At 42.0% G+C, this 19,940-nt stretch overlaps 1 protein-coding gene across 13 annotated transcripts in view; it reads right to left on the bottom strand.

The window, feature by feature from the left end:
- Positions 1–6,212, bottom strand: part of DOCK3 (dedicator of cytokinesis 3) — a 726,815-nt gene extending 720,603 nt beyond the window's left edge. For all 13 annotated transcript variants that reach the window (XR_013757339.1, XM_079101030.1, XM_079101031.1 and 10 more), the window contains exon 1: positions 5,826–6,212. Coding sequence is in view for 12 of the 13 variants with exons in the window: in XM_079101030.1 (XP_078957156.1) it covers positions 5,826–6,210 (385 nt within the window). In the remaining variant the exon portion in view is untranslated. The remainder of the gene's footprint in view (positions 1–5,825) is intronic.
- Positions 6,213–19,940: the final 13,728 nt, after the last annotated feature.

Here is a 19,940-nt window from a genome sequence, read left to right as displayed (position 1 = left end):
CATTATTTTTACTAATGTATCCTAATGTGTGATATAGTAAATCAACTGCAAGTACTTCAGCTGCAGAGCTAATTATTTGGGAATGAATTATAAACTTAATGATTTTAGAAAAAAGGTTTCCAGAGACTGTACATGCAAAAAATAAATAAATTTTCATTCTTCCATAGAAAATCTGTCAAAAGGGGTATGCAAGAGACTTGTCATAAACAGGTTTGTGAATGTAACATTGAAATTAAAACTCTAATACAAGGGCTGGGGTTGCAGCTCAGTGTCAGATCGCATGCCTAGCACGTGCAAGGCACTGGGTTCGATTCTCAGCACCACATATAAATAAATAAATAAAATAAAGGTCCACGACCAACTAAAAAATTTAGTTTTAAAAATTCTAATATAATATACTCAAAGATGCTCACATATTGGGAATAACTTCGGATCATTTTACAATCAAGAATAAAGACACAAGCATTCAAAAAGATTCAAAATACAAACTACTAAAAATTAAAAGTCAAGCTAGGTACAACAGCATAAGCTTACAATCCCAGTTACGTGGGGAGGCTGAGGCAGGAGGATCACAAATTCAAGGCCAATCTGGCTCTATCCCTAGTACCACACAAACATACACAAAAAAATTAAATCCAACACAAATGTAAAATTATGGTATGAATATAAAGTACTTTCAGAAACCTCAAAGTTCATTCTTTTCAATTTGCCATGCTTCTGAAAGTATCATTTAGAATGTCTTAAAATGCTACACAGAAAATGTTGCCACCTTTACAAATTAGTGTGTATATTCTAACATCGTGATAAACTGTACTTCTGAAGTCTACTGACTATTGTTGCATATTAACTTTTCAAAAAAAAATAAACATGTTACTCAGCCTTAAAGAAGAATGAAATTACAGCATTTGCCAGTAAATGGATGGAGCTGAAGAATATCATGCTAAGCTAAATAAGCCCATCCCAAAAAACCAAAGGCCAATTGTTTTCTCTGATATGTGGATTCTAATTCACAATTAGTCGGGGGAAGGCCTAGGGAAGAACTTTAGGTAGGGAGTCACTTTAGGTAGAGGGGAGTGAAGGAAAGGGAGGGGTATGGGGGTAAAAAGGATAGTAGAATGAATCAGACATTATTACCCTATGTACATATGTAACAATATGATCAGTGGGATTCTACATCATGTACAACCAGAAGAATGAGAAATTATACTCCATTTATAGATGATGCATCAAAAGTTCATTCTGCTGTCTTATAGAACTAATTAGAATAAACAAAAATTTAAAAAAACAAAAACATGTTAAGCCCAGCCTAGTCAACAGACATGTAGCCCCAGCCACTTGGGAGGACAACGTGTGAGGATTCCTTGAGCCCCAGAGTTGGAGACAAACCTGGGCAACATAGCAAGATTCTATCTCAAAAGAAAACTATCACTGATAGTTTCCTGTTGATTATTTCCTATTTTCTTTATAGAATATGAAATCAAAACAAACCCTCTTGGTTTGAGAAGCAAGTCAATAAATATTTGCTAAATTCAATTTCTCTCCTCCCTGGTAACAATAGTATCCAATATATTCCTCAGGCCATTATGAAAACCTGCCTTCTGAACTTTCATGCCCTGCATCTATACTCATTATCAATGTAAATCATTACATTCAGAAGCAGAGCAATAAATACCATGTATTGTTATAAAATGTCCAATACAGAAATCAAATTCCTTAAATATCTAGTTTAAACTGAAGTATGTATATTTCAACTTCCAATCCAAAGACATACACTAATAACAAATTCCATTCAGAGGCAACATGGTGTAATAAAAGAATCTGGGTTCAAATCTCAACTCAGTACTTACTAGTTTAGTACCTTAAATCAATCACTTAACGTTTGGTATAAGGGTCAAGTAGAATCATGAATGGGGATGTTCCTTGTACACAATAAACCCCTGGTCATAAAAACATAAGCACACTTTCACTTTTCAGAACAAAATAAAAGTCCTGGACATGTGACATTTTCTCTACCACTGGTAGATGTCTTTACCTTTAAGTGATATGCAAGCATGAAGCCCTGGGTTCCATCCTCAGGAACACACACACACTCACAAAAGAACTGAGTGAGAGGTATCAAGCCCTTTCAGAGGCTTCAAAAGCTGAGTTTCTCTACTGGAGCATATAATTGAAGAGCCCTAAGCAACTTCAGTGATGTTTAGTCAGTTTACCAACAGATTTACTCAAATTTTATAAATACAGATTATTTCAGATCTGGTTTCACGGACCTATTCCCTTTCCACGTTCATATTCCTCTACATCATAAGAATAAAAGTGAAATTTCTTTTAAATTCTCAGGCTTTAATAAAAAGAGAGAGTGAGCAAGCATATGCAAATCTCCCCAATATAGGAGAAACCAAGCAAATAAGGTAAAGGTAAAGCAGAAAATAGCCATTATTTTTTAAATTAGAAAAAATAAATATTACACTATAAAACTAAAATGTAAAGTATTCTGGATGATAAGAAAATTTTTTCATGGTCTACTAAGTGGGGATCTGGAAAAGCTAAGCAATAAATGTCCTAAATTATTAAAAATTTTACTTCATAACAGTAGAGGAATAAAGAATATGGACTTTGGAGGCAGTTTCCACATCTAAGATGTCAAAATAATACATACATATTCAAACCTCTGCTGCTATCTATTGTAGGAGTTCAGTTGCAAATTCTTTTGTTTAATTTATTATGGGTATTTGTTGCTATTGCTATTGAGGAGAAACCATGATGTTTCGTTATTTGATAGCTTTGTTGCAATCAGTATGAGGAAAGAGGTGTTTCACAAAATAACTGGATTTTTCTCACCCAAATGCACTTTAGAGCTGGAGGCTTCTTGAAAAAGTAGAATAAAGAATGGGAGTATGCAAAACTTTCCAAGCAATCATGACAACGGAAAGGAAAACAGAATTCTCTAATGGGAAAGAGACATAAGGAATGAAAACATGGACTAATGAATTTAGTGAAGAGCTCCCCCTTATAATATTACAGGAGAGCAAGACAGTCAAGTATAACAGAAAACATTGCCAACCACAAAGAAAAGAAAATAAGGAAAATATACAATTATTGAAGGACAAAAACAACCCCTGAAATTCAGTTTCTTCATCTGTATTATAGAGATAATAATAGGACTACTCTGGGAATCTACAAAATGTAACATAAAGAGCAAGTCCACAGTGCAATGACTGGCCCATCACTGACTGATCCTCAGAAAAGGGCAGTGTCCTCCCCATCCCCAAAGTCACAGAATATTACAATGGCAAGGGAAGCTCAGGTGTCACGTAGTCCTAAGTGAACAAACCAAATAACTCATAACTAAGTATAATCTGTACAGAATCTCTACATTATAAAAAAATTAAAAGATATTACTACAGTATCTCAAAAGTCTTACCAATGTCAAATACAGTTGAAGAGCTGCAGTGGAGAGAAAAAAAAAAATCTTTGCGCTGCTGCAACAGGGGACTCCTTCCCTCACCACCACCAGGACAAAGGAAATTCTCATGTTTCTCCAAATTGGTAGAAAGTAAGTATAAGTTCTCCCTCCTTGTTCTTATATATTGGGACACAGAAATAGAAATCTGTGCTTCAAGTTAGTCATAAAAATCAAAGCTGAACTCAAAACATTTTCTCACAGGAACAATGATTATGGTTAAATTGTCAAGAATTTCCTCAGAGCAATTAAATGATGCAACTAAAATACCATTTTAATTGGTGATATTTCTCATTATAACTACAGTATTGAAGATGTTTTATAGATTGAATTAAATTTTATGAAAAGGCCTAGGAGTGTAGCCCTAAGCTTTCCATATAGCCCAAGCTTATGGGAAAAAAATGTACCCTGAGTTTTAAACAATTTACACAAAAACTTTTAGACCATACCTGAGGAAAGGACAGTAGAAGAAAGCTGTAAGAGCAATAGGGAGTTGCCATGTTTAGCAGAAAAGGCATCTAAATTATACCAAATCACAGCTGCTAAGAAAATGTCTTCAGAATAATTTTCTCTCATTTAACAAGCACTTAAGTCCTGCCCTGTGCCTAATGCTGTACCCATCCACAGGGAATAACAATTTTTCTAAAGCTAAGCACACAGTCCTAGGAATGCAAGAATTTCATTCCATCTTGCTGATTAAAACATATACCAAATCGTAAGGCTAAGATTCACATATACCTATCTTGATGGTCTTGCATGGCCTGTTTCAGAACTAGCATTATTATTCTAAGTACTAAGGGAGAAAGAAAAAATTAACATTTATTGAGTACTCAGTATGGTCTCATTTGATGCTCACAGCCCTATAAGATAGATAAGCATTATCCCCAAGTTATGCATTAAGAAAACATCAGTTAAGCAACTAGCCCACAGCACCAATAAAGAAAAGCCAGGGCTCTGAAGGCCACTATCTCCACCACTTCAGAGCTCCTCCCCAGAAGAAAAGAAATTAATCAGATTACTACTGAAGAGTACTACTTTCACATCAATTACTGTTATTCTATTAAACAGTTCTAAGAACAAGTTATGATGAAGATAAACTATCAACTCCTCATTTCACAGTGTCAACCTGGTATCCAGGGAATGCTGTAAGAGAAAGGGTGCAATGCTAGAAGTGAATTCCAGTTCTTGGCAACATTTCCCAATTCTTTTTCAACAGGGGCTCTTTTTATCACTTACCTCCTAGCATAGCTAATTAAAACTTTGGAAAGTTACCTTTAAAAACAAGATTTTTCTACCACCTAGAAGATCTCTCTGTGGGTCCTTAAATTTAAATAAATTCAATCTTTACATGGTAACTTGCCTGACAGTATTTCAAAACGACCATTACCACTGCAGTTTAAAAATCATTTTATAATGAACCGTGAACTAAATTTTTATTAAACTATAAGAAAACATGGAAACAAAAATCTCTGTTCAGAGAGATTTCCTATTGAAAATGTTCTATTACAAGCTTAGAAAGAAAAAAGAAAAATCTGTACATTCAACATTTTAAATGTTTCTAAATGAACACAATGATAGATGATTTATAATAATGAAATGCAGCTGAACTCTTCTGTCGTGCAATTGTCAAGGAATACTAACCCTGGAAAAGCACAACAGTGAATCCTTTAAACTACTGAATATTCCTAAGAAACTGAAACGTTAAAAAGAATCATTTCACTTTTGGGGTTTCACACAACAGATAAAAAGAGGATTCTAAGGAATAACGTTCTCATCTGAACACATTTTTTACAAAACCATGTTTATAAAATACACTAAACAGCATGGATACATGTCCAAAACATTTCCCATCTTAAGGTAATTATTTCTGATACAAAATAAATTGAAAGGGATCAAACATGTGCATTCACATATCTGCAAATTGAACTGGGAAAAATGATGTCAATGATCTCATTCTTTATTTGTAAGATTTCAGTTAGAAAATAAACAGCTATCCGACTCATCTATTCAGGTGTGAAAACTCATTAAATTCGAGGTTGGAGAGAGGAGAAAGCTGATTCTCAGAACTGAGCATCTTGGGTAAACTGCCTTGAGCCCCACACCAGAAACCTCAGGCAACTGCCCTGGCCTTGCCCGCCCTTCCAGCGGGCCGCACCTGCCGAGGCCGCGCCACCAGCGCCCCCTGCCGCCCTGCAGGCACCCAAAGACCCGCGCCCACTTCTGCACCCGCACCCACCCAGCGCTGGCACCGAGCAGAGGCCGTACAGCCTGCGCTCGGGAGCCGTAGAGCACCGATTGAGGTGGGGCCGGTAGCCCGGAGCATTCCCTGGAGCCCCGGCCGCGGTCAGGCCCGAGCCTTACCTACCTACGCCGTATTTCTCCTCCTCCGTGGGGGTCCACATGGCCGGGCCGGGCGCGGCCCCGCGGGCGCGGCGGCCGGGCAACAGCGCGGCGGGAACGGCCGCGGGCCCGGCTGTGGCGCACCGCGAGACGAGGCGGGGGCGGTCAGCCGGCGCGGGGCAGTGGGCGGCGCATCCCTCACAGGCCGTCCGGGATGCCACCGTCGCCCCGTCCAGACCGCGAGGCTCCGCAGGCGGCCCAATAGCCCCTTGTGGCACAGGCGAAAGCTCGCCACCTGTCCGTCGCCACCACTCCCGCGGCCCAGCTGGTCCCCTCACAGCTCCGCGGCTGGGTTCCCGGTGCTGCCGCGGCTTGGCTCGCCTCAGCGGGCTCGCAGGACGCCCGCGCATGCGCCGCTCCCCGGCGCGCGGGGGCTCGCGCCGCCCGGGCTCGCGCCGCCCGGGCTCGCGCCACCAGCCTGAGCGCGAATCCACGCGCTGTCGCCGTGCGCCAGCGGAGGGAAATCCGGGAGAGGCAATAGGACCGCCCAGCCCGAGCAGACTAGCCCTCTGTCCACCTAGGGCCTTCGACTGCTGCCAGCGCACTTGGAATGCGAGGCCCGGCAAGTGGAAGCTTCCCTGTAACCTGCACTGGTTTGAGTTTCTAATACCTCCTGCCTGGCACACAGAGATGGCCATGGGCTTCTGGTTGGAGAGGGGCAATCCAGAAAAGGAGAGGACAACACCGTTTTCAAACCCATCTCAGGTCACTCACAGTGCTTACAGAGCCACATTTTCTGAAAGGCCCCCACCCACGCACCCTTGTCACTAAGAGTGCACTCACTCCTGGGTCCCCAAAGTGTCATTTAGATGATGCCGCTGACACCTCCTGGGTACTTGTCTTGTTGAGTTGGCCAGTGTGGTGAGTATATGGGGCCTGAACAATCTCAGCAGCCTTCCCAGTAAGAAAGCACCTCTTCATTGGGCTCCGGGTGCTCCTATAGGCACCACCTACCTTGTGCCTGGAATCTCTGCCTCCCATGCCATCCTGAGTTCTGGCTCACTCCTTGTCCTCCCTAAAGACAAAAAGTACAAGTCACCTTGTGACATGCACCATCCCACCTCACCCCACACCCCACACCTTGACTCATATTAACCACTTCTGAAAGACCAGGACTTCTTTCCACCTACATCTGGACCATATGGTGTTCCCAGGTCTAATGTCAGCAGAACTTACCATCTCTGTCAGCAGCACTACCACGTCAAAACCTTGGTGTCATTCCTCATTATCTCTCTTGGACACCCCACTCTTCAAATTCCAGCTCAGTACCTCAGAAGCCTGCCCTGATCCTGCAACTAGCAGGCCGAATCCTTTCCTCCTTTGTTTGGGATTCCAGCTGTGTTCCTTTATGTCTTATTTCCCCCATAGGACTGCAGCTTATTTGCTTGGAGGCAAGCTCCAAGCTAAAGATATCTTTCTGGCCCCTCAGCACCCAGCCCAGCACCTGTGTATAACTGTTGAGTGGGAAGCAAGACTAGTATGAGAGTATCTTGGTAAGCACCAAATTTTATTGATTCCTCCTTCAAAGTGTCCTTTGTGATTGGTAACTCCTCTCAGACCTGAGTGCGTTTACCAAGATTATTTCCACCACTTACTAATCTATGGACTCCTGCCTCACCAATGAAAGTTGCCCAATTCCTGTCCAGAAAATGTCTGTTCTGTGAATTATTGCATTGCTCAATAGCCAGATACAGTTTTGGGGCGAGGAAGGCTACAGATACAAGAATATAACAAAAGAGATGTCCTTACTTATGTTTCTAACTGTTCCGCAAAGGTAGATCCATGCCCATTGGCCATAATGGATAATACACCACGGAATAAAGCCACATTCCCACCTAAAGATCTCTCCAGGGGCATCTGTCCAGCAAGTAGGGCCATGCTACACAGGCCTTCTGAACAATCATGAATTTCTTATTTCATCCTCTAGTTCCACCCCCTTGTCTAATGTACATGACAACAGTCAGAGAGCCTAAGGACCAATTTTCCCAAAGTTTATTCTCCTGTTTCCAGTTTGAATCCATCATAGTTGTCATCATAGATGAACTTTCTTACACAAAATTGACTCCACAACTGCTCACCTCAGCTGTGGAGTGGGAGTATATAATCCCACTCCAGTAAAATGAAAAGAAAGGGGACCAAGGTGAGAAGGATGATATTTGATAAGTCCTAGATTCTTACATTCTTGCTGTTGTTACTAAATTTAGATTATTTTCTTGAAATGAACAAAAAAGGACATAGCACACATCATGGAATAGGTCTTCAGCAGGACTGTGTGCCTACTCTTCTGTCCCATAGCATCTGTTCTGAGTCTTCCCTTCTTCCAGTTTTCAGTTCACTTGACACTCCCCTACTTAGAACCCTTCCAGAACGTGAGCTGCCTTCCAACTCGCCTCTGGAAATCAGAACCCTCATGCACACTGCCCACTCCTTCTCAGGATCCCCAAGAACTCACCACACTATTGTTGCCCCCGTCTCCCATTTTCACACTGCCCTGCTCCAGAGGCACCTTCAGCTGCCCTAAAAACACCTACCTTGTCAGTAGCTTCACCTGTCAGATTCCTTCTCTCTTCCTTCTCTCTCCATCTCACTTCAAAGGAGAATCATCCACCCCAGATCCTTGTATTTCAACACAATTTATTTGATTCTCCATTCCTGAAAATCTGGTTTCTGAGCTTGTCATCTCCTAGTAACTGATCTGCCAGAATTCTCCAGAGTTATCTGAACTCCAAACACAAACAACTACCATTCCCTTATTCTCGAATTGGACCTTTGCAAAATGTGTTCTTCAGTCCACATCCTCTCCCCCCTTGAAACTCACAGATCCTCCTTACCATACAAGGACTATCTCAGGGCTACACTGTCCCCAGAAAAGCTTCCCCATCTGCCCTCAGTTGAAGGGGAGTCTTTCCCAATGAGGTCTTTCTTTTTTTTTTTTTTTTTATTGTAAACAAATGGGATACATTTTGATTCTCTGTACATGGAGTGGGTTAGGGTTAGGGAGGGGGGCAAGAATGGAGGAAGGAAGGACCCAGTGAGGTCTTTCTTGTAGTAGTTACTCCTCCCACCATCCTCCAAGAGATCCAGTGTGTCTACCTTGCACATTGACAAACATCTTCAGTGACAAGTGTTGCTCTTCATTCATCTTTACCCCACACACAAGCTAACATAGTGCCTGCCATCTAACAGGAATTTAACACATATTCTCGAGTGAATGATCAATGTTTTCTGAGACCATAATGAAATGGATTGGAAGGGAGAACTGGTAAGCTTACCTCAGCAAGTCACAAATCTCCAACTTCAGAAACTTGAGTTAGAGTAAATTTCCTTGATAGTACATTGGTTTTAATTTAAAATTTATTAAAATGTCTTATTGTGTGGCTATATAAAAGATAAACATGGTAGAACAATTTATCTACAAAACAAAGAAGTCTGCAATTTGACTTATAATACCACCATTACTTTTGGGTTTACTTCATTACTTTAGATGATAAATTACAAGTTGATGAATGAGGAAGAACTCAAGTTTCCAGCAGGAAAGTCTTTAAGACAGGTGGTTATTTAAAATAGTCTATAACCAACAGATTTTTTTAAACACAAGAAATGCAGAAAGCATCATCTTTTTTGCTTAAATTAAATTTCAGTTGATCAATAATTATTTTGTCATAAGCAAATTCCATAATGGCAAATTCCCCATCACCTTTGGAGAGTGAGACTGGCCCTCTACAAAGCATGATGAACTACACTTCATATCTTTTCTCCTTGTTTTCTGCTGCCTGGAGAATCAGACAGCAGTATGTAAGGAGCCAGCCAGGCTGATGACTCAGCTCATAAAACAATGTGTGGCCACAAAGATGATGTTTATCCAGGAGCATTCTGGAGGCTTTTGCTACTGAAGTAGGCAAGCAGTGGGTAAGTGGCTCACGATGCTTATTCTCCCAAGGGTTTCTGGCCACATTGCCAAAGCAGAACTCACTTCCCTCTCCCAATGGTTGATCTCATCTGATGCTTTATCCAAGCAGAATGGTAGGAAAACTTCAGAGAAATACAGTTGGAATATGGGCAAATCTGAGCTAAGTGCACTGATAACATTGACATTCTGCCTTCTCTTGACCAGGAGGTACCAGCAGTCAGAGCTTCTACCCATACAAAGCCCAGGAGCAGGTGGATGAGACAAGTTACTCAACTCATTTCTACCCTGCTGAGTCCCTCAAGGAGCAGGTCTGCTCTGGTTAGTAAAGCACTTGCAGAGCTAATGTTCTTCATGGCAGAGAGTCACCCAAGCTAGTTTTACTTCATTACCCACTTCTTATGTCCCAGGAAAGCAACACCTTATAGGAAGCATTGGAATAAAGGGCTAACACAAAAATGGCTAATAAAATTAGGGTCCCTTCAGAGAAGGAGACCTAAAATGACTAAAAGATAAAGATTAGTATTTTGTTTTAAATTGTGTTATATCTGAGTGTCTATGAAGTGGGGAGAAGATAGGGAAGAGTGTGAAAAAGAGACAGATTAAGTAGCGTAATATTTTTCCTGAAATGGCAAACTTTAACCATCTGTTCCTATTTTATCAACCCATTCAAAATATTATTAAAATGCAGATTCCTTACAATTAGCCAGAATATTCAAGTGAGAAATGACCAAGTTCCTATGACTTCAATACCTGAAAACTAATGTATTACTTTTGGATGGATGAAAACTATCAAGCCCCATTATAAGTAGCACCCTCAGATGTGTCCAGATGTGTCTGAGAATCCTCAGCACTTCTAGACTCTCAAAACTGTGAGGGGTCATATTCTTTTTTTTTTTTTTTTTTTTTTCATCTTCAGTCTAGCACATAGGATCTGATAAACAATAGGTGCTCAGTAAATATTATCTGAATGAATACATTAGTGAAGGTATGCTTTCATTTTTTCCCAGAAGTGTATCTCTTTGTTCCAGTAAGGTTTTTGTTTATTGTTTTCTGGGCAGGAAAAAAGGGAGGCAAGGCAATCAAAAATGAAATAACTCCAGAAGGAAGGGCAAATAGATAGAAACGTGGCATTATTTAGTTCTCCTTTCCCTTTGGGGGCAATAACTATACCCTTGAATTTCTGAACTAAGTTACCAAGGAGGAATTGAAATTAAAAACCTTGGAGAGTAATTAGCAACAAAACGTTCTAATGTCAAGAACTGAATTTTATGGGACCATATTTGTAATATTAATTGAACCTCTGTGTAGCCAAATGGTGGAATTATTGCTCCAATGCAAATAGGCCCAAAAGAGAAAAACAGCCCAAAATAGCACAGATATTGCAAATCAGGACAGAGGTAATTTCTCTACACATAAAAAGCAGCCAATTGCAATGCTTTCACCAATTCACTTAAATGCAAAACAAAGCTTGTTTGATGCAGCACCACCTACCACAGGTCTGAATTGCTATGGGACTGGGGCAAGAAAGGGAACTAAGACTTTGTTCCCATCAGATCTTTATACTTTTTATCTTAAAGTGTGAGAAATTTGACTCATTCATTACCCAAAATTTATTGAGCACCTATCATCAGTAAAGTCCAGGGCAGAAGATGTTCAATCTTTCCTGACAGTTTACCATCTAGTTATAGAGAAGAGACATTGAATTAATTATCACAAAAGTGAATCTCTAAAGACAGAGTGCATGAAGGGAATATCAGCCAGGGAGGACTGACTGACCTAGTATGTAAGTCAGAGAAGGCTTCCTGGAGGAAATGATATTTAAAGTGAAGACTGAAAACACAAATCAGCCAAGTTAAAAAGAATAGAAAGTGTTCTAAACACTTGGGAGGTCAGTGTGGTAGGGAATGAACTTGTTGTATCAAAGGAATAAAGAGGCCAGAGTGACCAGGGTATGATTGTGAATGAGCAAGTAAAGAGAATAGGTATGGCTGGAATGGAGGCAGGGCCAGATCTTAAGGCCTTGCTTGGTCTCATGAGGATAAGGTACCAACCATTGTCAGGCCTTGAGTCAGAATCAGATTAGAGACATGAATAAGTCCAGGCCCCTCAAGTAGATCCTGGCTCATTGAAGGACAGCAGAGGAAAAGGCTCATCCCCTTAAAAACTGGGCTTAGAGGTACTACTACATATTCCCCAATTCTCTGAGCACCCAACAAAGGTTTTACAGAAGCATCTAGGACCACACCCTCACAGGACCATTCCAGGCTTCTCTCATTCTTGAGCAACCCACTCCTTTGAGCTCAAGATGGCGTACCTGTTCCCAGGTTCGAGGCTCAGTGGAGAAGATCAGCTTACCTCCCTGAATAGCCCACTCTCAGGAGTCTGAGAAGGGTTCTGGGATCTCTTCCCTCAGCTGCAGTCTCAACACTTTGCTTGTGACCTACAACTCTTACATGCTAAGAGTCCCAAGAAAGAATAATGCCAAGCATGCCAGGAAACAATTGACCCTGAATCTGATCAAGGACCACTGCTAATATCTTCTTTGAGGGAAATTTATTAGAAGATGCAAAAAAAAATCTTCAAGGAACTGCCTTAAAAGAGCACACCTTGCACATGGAACACCTGGGGAGTAGCAGGACAGTACACTGTCACCACTGAGGAGGAAAGACTTTAAGAAATGGAGATTATTCAATATGCACCAAGTATGATGGATCCAAATTGATATGTACAGTCATGAATTATGGAATAATCAGAAAAGTGATCCTAATCTAGAAATCTGCCATGTCAGAAGCCTCAGCAATTTTTTATAACTCTCTGGATGGCCCCTGCTGAAACCACACCTGTACTTAGCCTCTCATCCATGACCCTAGTCTGTCACTTAAGTCCAGTGCCAGTCATGGGCTTTTTCAAGTTTCAGGTGACCTAGACATAGGGAATAAAACCTGAGGGCTTTGGAGTCAGAACTGAACTCACATCTAGCCCTAAAGACTTCCAAGCAGGGTGACTCCAAGCAAGTCATTTAACCTTCCTGAATTCACTTTCCTCCTCTGTCAAGTAAAAATCTTAACAGTCCCTCTATCAAGGATGATTGTGAGGATAATATTTGCAAAACTCTTAACCCAGACCCTAGCACAGGGTAAATATTCATTAAATATTGGAAATCTCACTCCCCTCCCCACCAGCTCAGATTTGGCTCCCAGAAATTCTGGGTCTCCTTGCATTTGTGAAATCTGCTTCTTCTCCAGACCAGCCTATGAGAGCTGGTTTGGTCATCCTTGCATAGCTGGGCTCATTCTGTGTGTGTGCCTCTTACCAGCCAGCACTTAGTGCCATTCTCTTCTCTCTATTTAAAACCAAAAGTATTGATTTCCCTGAGCAACTTCCATGGTACAATACCCTCAAGAACCACATATTCCATCAGTTCTCCTCCATGACCATCAAATATCCTGCTCAGAGCCACAATCCCTAGATCCACAGGGTCCTCATTCACTGAGGCATAGATCTGTTTCATTTTGCACTTGCTTAAAGGTCAAACATGAATTTCTCCCCATTATTGTACTGTGTCTTGTCACACAGACTCTCTGTTTCATGGATTAGTCACAGTCTTGCTATCAAATTAAATATTCCTCAGCAGTTATTTTTAGAGAGATCTTATTCTAACTCTACATGGTGCAATGATGTGTGTGCACCCACAGCTCTGGAATCCAGGCATTACCAGGTGGGCTTCAAAATATGTGAGGGCTCAAATTTTATCTAGAAAGTAGCAGCCAGCAGAGCAGAGGAATTTGTAACCTGGCTCCATCCATGGACTCCTCCATCCAGCTCAAAATATTTCCTCCTCTATGCCTTGGATGATTACTCATTCATCAATCAGTCCAGAAGGCTCTTAGCACAATTGTAAGTTAAGCAAAGCATATCTGTTCCATTCCAACATCTTGTTTGGCTGTGTCCTTTATCCCAATGCAAGGACAGTAGTGCCCATGTGCCCTGTACCCTCATGGAAAGCAGCTCTCAGGGAAGGATCCATTGTCCTCCTGACTGAGACCTGAGCCAATGACAGTGATTACATCCATCCCTGCCTGCTTCAATAAGTTTTGTCTACACACTTAGGCCAACATCAATATAGAAATGAGGTCCTCAGAACAGACCAGTATTTCAGAATTAGATGGGATAGGAAGAAGTGACTTTCTAAGTGAGTCTTCTTCACCTACTTGAAAGCACTGCGAAAATAAGAAACTATATGTACCTTGGGCCTTAAGGATCTGATGGTATTTGTGAAGCAGCAAAACCCACAGAATGACTAACTTATAATTTGAGACAGGATTTAGCATATCCCCCTGGGCTATGGTCTGTAGGAGGGCAGCAGATTTCTCATTCCCAATGTTTCTCCAGGGTAGGTCTCCACTGACTGTGACATGTGGGGCCTCACTCACCTAGAGCATGTGAGACTGGCAGAAAGGCAGGAAGTAGTAATTCTAGGGTTCATTTGACTTTACCATTGTTCCTTCACTAAGTCCCTATTACTGAAAAAGGTGTTGCTTCGGCCTTCATTTGGGTTTTTCTGCTTTATTTTGTTCAGATGTTGGATGAGGAGAAAGAAACTCCTCATTTCAGAAAGTCCTTGTAGACTGCAAATGCTCCAGAAATTTAGAGGCGGGGGAGGAAGAGTGGACTAGAAAAATCCAGGAAGACTTCACAAAGGGGCAAGGAGTCAGAGGCTCAGCATAATTGGACATGGCCCAGAAGTAAAGAGGGGCCCTCTTGAAAAAGTTTTCACGAACCAAGACACAGAAGAAGGAAGAACAGAGTTATATAGGAAGTAATGACAAGATCAGTGTAACCAGAGCCCAAGATTTCCTTGGGGAATATGGCAAGTGGATAAGGGCAGGTTATGGAGAATTATGAGCAGTCAGTAAAGACAAGAGTAATCAGTTGTTCAAGTTCTATTTCCCAAAAGCTTTTCTAGGTCCAGGGGAGGTAGCTAAGGGTAAAGTCAATGAGGTTTCTATAAGGCCTTCAGAGGTCTCAGAGGAAGAATACAACTGTGAAGATCAGATGGAAGTTATGAGGATATGTCAGAGGACACAAAGATTTGAACTTAGATTCCTCCAAAGATGAGAACAGCCCTGGCAGGGCCTGGTAAGCCATTCATGAGGTTCACTGGGAAAGATACAAATGTGGATCACTCAATGGGAGCTGCTTCCTCCCATGAGGGGAAATAGAATCAGTAAATGAACAGATGGGAAAATGAGCATATTATTTAACCACCAAAGAAAGACAAATTAAAGCCATAATGAGACTCTTCTGGTCTAGCAGAGCTTTTAAAAAATCTAATGACAAGGTGCAGGCAGTTAAGAAAGAAGGGGTCTATTCCAAATGGGATGGATCCCTCCCACCAACAATATGACAAGTGGATATCAAGAAACCTAAACACTGCCAAGTGTGGTGGCACACACCTGTAATCCCAGCTACTCAGGAGGTTGAGCCAGGAGAATCTCAAAATCAAGGCCAATCCAGGCACCTTGGAAAGACTCTGTCTCAAAATAATAAATTGAAAGGGCTGGGCATGTGGCTTAGTAGTGAAGTGCCCCTGGGTTCAAGCCCCAGTGCTAAAAGAAGGAGGGGGAGGGGGGAGGAGGAAAGAAAAAGAAAACAGAAAAAGAAAGAAAAGAAACTTTAAAATTCTTAGTTCTGTGAGAATGGATCAAAGATAAATTCCATTTACATAAAAACTCAATGTGCTTATGTCTATAAATATTGTAAATTACCCAAATGACCACCAGTAGGGGATGAATTGTTTGAATATGGGGCATTGCCCCACGCAATTTTATGCAATCAAGAATAGGCTTGAAAACAATATGTCAACATAGAGAATATCTATTATATAACTTTCAGTGAAAAATAATTAAGCCTAAAACTATTCACAGTGTGGCTGTGATTATGCAAGAACAAACACATGTAGATACAAGCCAGAGTAAAATATACCAAGAAATTGCCCTTCTTTCCCCCATAATTTCCCAATGGCTATATGTTGCTTCTATCTCAAACTTAACAGTATAAAGCAGTGCAGTTTTCTCAGAAGAATAACACTTAGAGGTAGGACATGGAGCTGAATAGCACTGAAGTTCACCCTCTCACCCTCCTTTTAGCTTATCCCTCCTAGTGATGAATAGGGAGGATTTCTCAAAGTGAGGCCCTCAAGATAGAGCCAGGACAGTATTGAAACAAAACCATGTGTCCATATAGAGATTTGAACATAAATGATTTGAGCAGATTTTTTCATAATAGACCAAAATTAGAACATCTAATAACCACCAAATTGTTGTATAATTCATAAAATGGAATACTAGTCAGCATTTGAAAGGAACAATAAGGTAGGCATGGTTTCTCACACCTGTAACCACAGCTACTCAGGAGGTTAAGGCAGGAGGATCACAAATTTGAGATCAGCCTGGAAAATTTATCAAGACCCTGTCTCAAAATAAAAAATTTTTAAAGTAACTCAGTGGCAGAATGCTTGCCCTAGCATGTGCCAGGCCCTGGGTTCAATCCCTAGCAACACACACACACACACACACACACACACACACACACACACAAAGTAAAGAACTACTAATACAACTTCTTTCTCCAAAAGAAGTCAGACACAGAAAGCTATATATTTACATACTATAAAATTCCACTTATATGAACTTCTAGAATAGGTAAAATGTGTCTATGGTGATAGAAATCAGATCTATATTTGCTGAGTCCAGGAGGAGTAATGGGAAACTGAGGGGTTTCTCTATCCCGATTGGGATACTGGTTTATGAGGATATATGCATTAGGTAAAATTTTATCTAAGCTTACACTTAAGATTTCATTTTATGTAAATTATACCTCAAGTACAAACTTTGGAAACTGCTTGGTTGAGCACACCAGTGGCCAATGGACAAACTTTTGGAGTGTCTTTAGAACCCATTTATTCCCATGGGAATAAAGACCTGGATGTTTCTGTAGCCTCCCCTTAGAGGGGTTGAAGAAATCAGACTTGTGAACACACCACATGTATTTGATCTGATGCATTCATGAGGCTCAATCAAGGCCTTGACTTCTGAGCTCAGAAATCTGGTCCTCAGGAGCAGGAGAGGGTAGATCTATGCTAGGTGATATAAGCCAGGATTGTCAGGGTCTGGAAATGGAACAGAGGGCTGAAGGCTTTAGGCCTGGAACCAAGCAGTGCTCTCAAGGTTAATCTTTCTTGGGAAGCTTTCTCATTCTGTTAATTAGGGAGCAGGAAGTGGGGGGACTTACCCCCAGCCAACACTCAAGGGCTGCAGGTGACTCAAGTTCATGAGCACAGTCATAGCCTTTGGAGAAGAGAATTCTCTCCTTCCTTCAGGATGACCACTGGCCTCCTAAAGTGTATGCCCCTGGCTCCTTGGACCTCGAGCTTTTGACTATTGTAAACTTTTCCAGGTAAACAGCAGACTACCCTCAGCGTTTGCACAACAGAGACCTTGGAAGGGCACAGAAGCCTTTGAACTCCTAAATGCCCTAACCCTCCTATCATATCAGATGCTACTTTCTCTGCAGATCCTTTTCCTCTCCCTACCCTGTAGAGCTGGTCCAAGGTACCCCATTCATCCAAACTCATCTTTTGAATTTCCAACTCACCCCAGATTCTGTTTTTTTCACACGTTCTCACATTGAATCTTCCCCAGAACCCTGTAAGCATCATTGTGGTCATTTCAAAAATAAGGAAACTGAGATTTCAAAGAGAGGAAGAAGCTTGACAAAGATCACATATAGCAACCAGCTCCAGAGCTCCATACCTTTTCTGACACTGAAAATCCCTTCTTTATACCAGTGGAGAATAGCAGCCACAGTCTTGGAAGGGCTGAACTTAGAAATTCTGCAGAATCTGGAGGGGACAGCGGCAGACCTAGGACTATGGCACTCTATGGAGACAAGTCTGGCAGCTTTATGGGAGAGGAAAGTGGAGAAGACCTTCTCTTATCTCCATGCACTTGCGGGTTATAACCTATGTTTTTTGTGCTTTGGTTTAGATCCCAAAGGCAAAGAGGATCCCAAGGTCTTCTTGAATGGTAGCTCTTGAAAGTGGCTCCTGACACTAGCAAACATTGACTAGAAAGACCACTATAGGTAGCACCTGTGCCCAAGGTACCCAAACCCAGTTGTGGAGCAACATCACTCAGAGTCTGAGTCAGGTTTTCCAAGTGGAGACCTCAGGGAGGTTTTAATGAGGTCCATGGCCAAGAAAACCTTGGAGTCAAGGGACCAAGAGGGACTACGGAGCCTGCCTGAACAGATTTGGTTTACCAGGGTTTCTTAGGTGTGAAATGGCTGAGAAGGGCAGCACCTGCCTCTTAGAACTGCCTCATGAACCAAGAATTTCTGCATCCTTCTGTCGATAATGTGAAATTTTTTCCCTCCTTCCATTGGACAGGAAGTTCCAGTTCAGGAGCATCCAGAGGACTGGCAACATGATAATGTCTAGACCTGCCTAAAAAACACACCTAGAGCTAGTTTAAAATATCCCAGGGAAGACTTATTAACAGAGACTCTAATCAAGAGTGCACATGAGCCAAAGGCCATTGATGGTTTGTATGGGAATTGCCCTGGGCTGTCCCACAGCATCCAGCTTTAGTCTTCAATCACCTTTGGCAAGAGATGCCTACCCTGAGGCCAGAAGAGATGCTAGGTGATTTCCTCCACTCCTGCTCCATCTTTGTCAATCCCAGGTAAAGCTATCCCAAACACTCTCTTAACATATCACCTCCCTTCAGTGCCAGGATCTCTAATGGCTCCCTGTTGTCTCCAGAGCAGTCTACATACTCAACCTGGCATTTATTTTTCCATCCAAATCTAGACCGATCCCAGGTGCAGCAAGACCCTTCTCATAGATGTGCTGTATCTTCTCTTCACAGACCTTCCCAAAATTCCATCTCCCTTCCAAATCCACCTCAAGTCCTAAGACCAAGCAAAGCTGCCACTCTCCTCCCAGGACCCCTAATAGCCCTGATTCTGTGAAGACATCCTGGTGCAGAAAACCAGGAGTAGCCACATCTCCAGGCAGGGAATAAGAACCCTAATTCAGGTCATGGTTTACAATGTTTCCATCTCTGTAGGGTGCAGTCAGAAAGTCCCTCATGTATATCCAGCCTTTGGGCTGAGAGTGGTAGGGAGAACAGCGGCAACCAGCCCAGGAGCCAGTGATCTCAGATTCAATCCCTGGAACCAGATCAGGGATGGGGCCTGAAAGACTCACTCTCAGGCCTCTAGGCTCTCAGGGTTCCAATAACCCAGCACCTCCAGCATCATCTCCCCACGTATATACCCTTCTCCCTTGCCACAGACAGAACCCCTTACATTTGCTCTCAGTGCCAAACAATGATGCTCTCCTTGCCAAAAGCTATCTGTAAAGGAAGCCCCAAGGAAGCCTAATTAAGATCTGTGGAGGCTCCAAGCACAGTCACTGATAAAGTCCTAGCCAGAAATCAGCAAAAATGGAAAACACCTCTGCATAAGAAAGTGAAAGTCAGAGGATCTGAGAGGGAACTCTAAGGCCAGGGAATGCAGGGTTACCAAACCAATGACCAAGGAGGCTACATGTTGGGGTTGGGAGGAGCAGTCTAGATTGAGGGGCTGACTTGTAAGCTTCAGTTTTCTCATTTATAAAGCCAGAATTAAATGTGATAAGGCATTTTCCAGCACTGACCTTCTCAGATTCTATCTAGAACTGCCTACCCATTCCGGCTCTCAAAGCCGTTTCTGAACCACACTTGGTTGACTTGCTATTCCAGAATTTATTCCCATCCTTGGAGGGCTGGGTTTGGCCAGTCCAGGAGGGCCAACATGGAAGTCAGAAAGTACGCCAGCCCAAGAGTCACAATTTTTTTTCTTCCAGGTAATTGGACTCTGGGGTGGAAAAATCAGAAACCCCAAGTGGAAACCCATAGACTCTTTTAGACCTCTGCATTTCTGATGCCAACCTCCCCTGTCCCTAAAATTTGGACTGTCTTCAAGAGTTTTGTTCACAGCTTTAACTACTAACCTGTGTGACATTGGACAAGTCAGTGATCTCTGACTACTTTCCTTTCAGAAGGTAGAAACTGACTTCCTGCTCTTCCCCTAGGCCCTACCTCCTCCGGGCAGCTTCAGAAAGGA

Source organism: Sciurus vulgaris (genome assembly GCF_902686455.1).
Source record: "Sciurus vulgaris genome assembly, chromosome: 10".
Lineage (NCBI taxonomy): Eukaryota > Metazoa > Chordata > Mammalia > Rodentia > Sciuridae > Sciurus > Sciurus vulgaris.
This window is presented reverse-complemented; position numbering and strand designations above follow the sequence as displayed.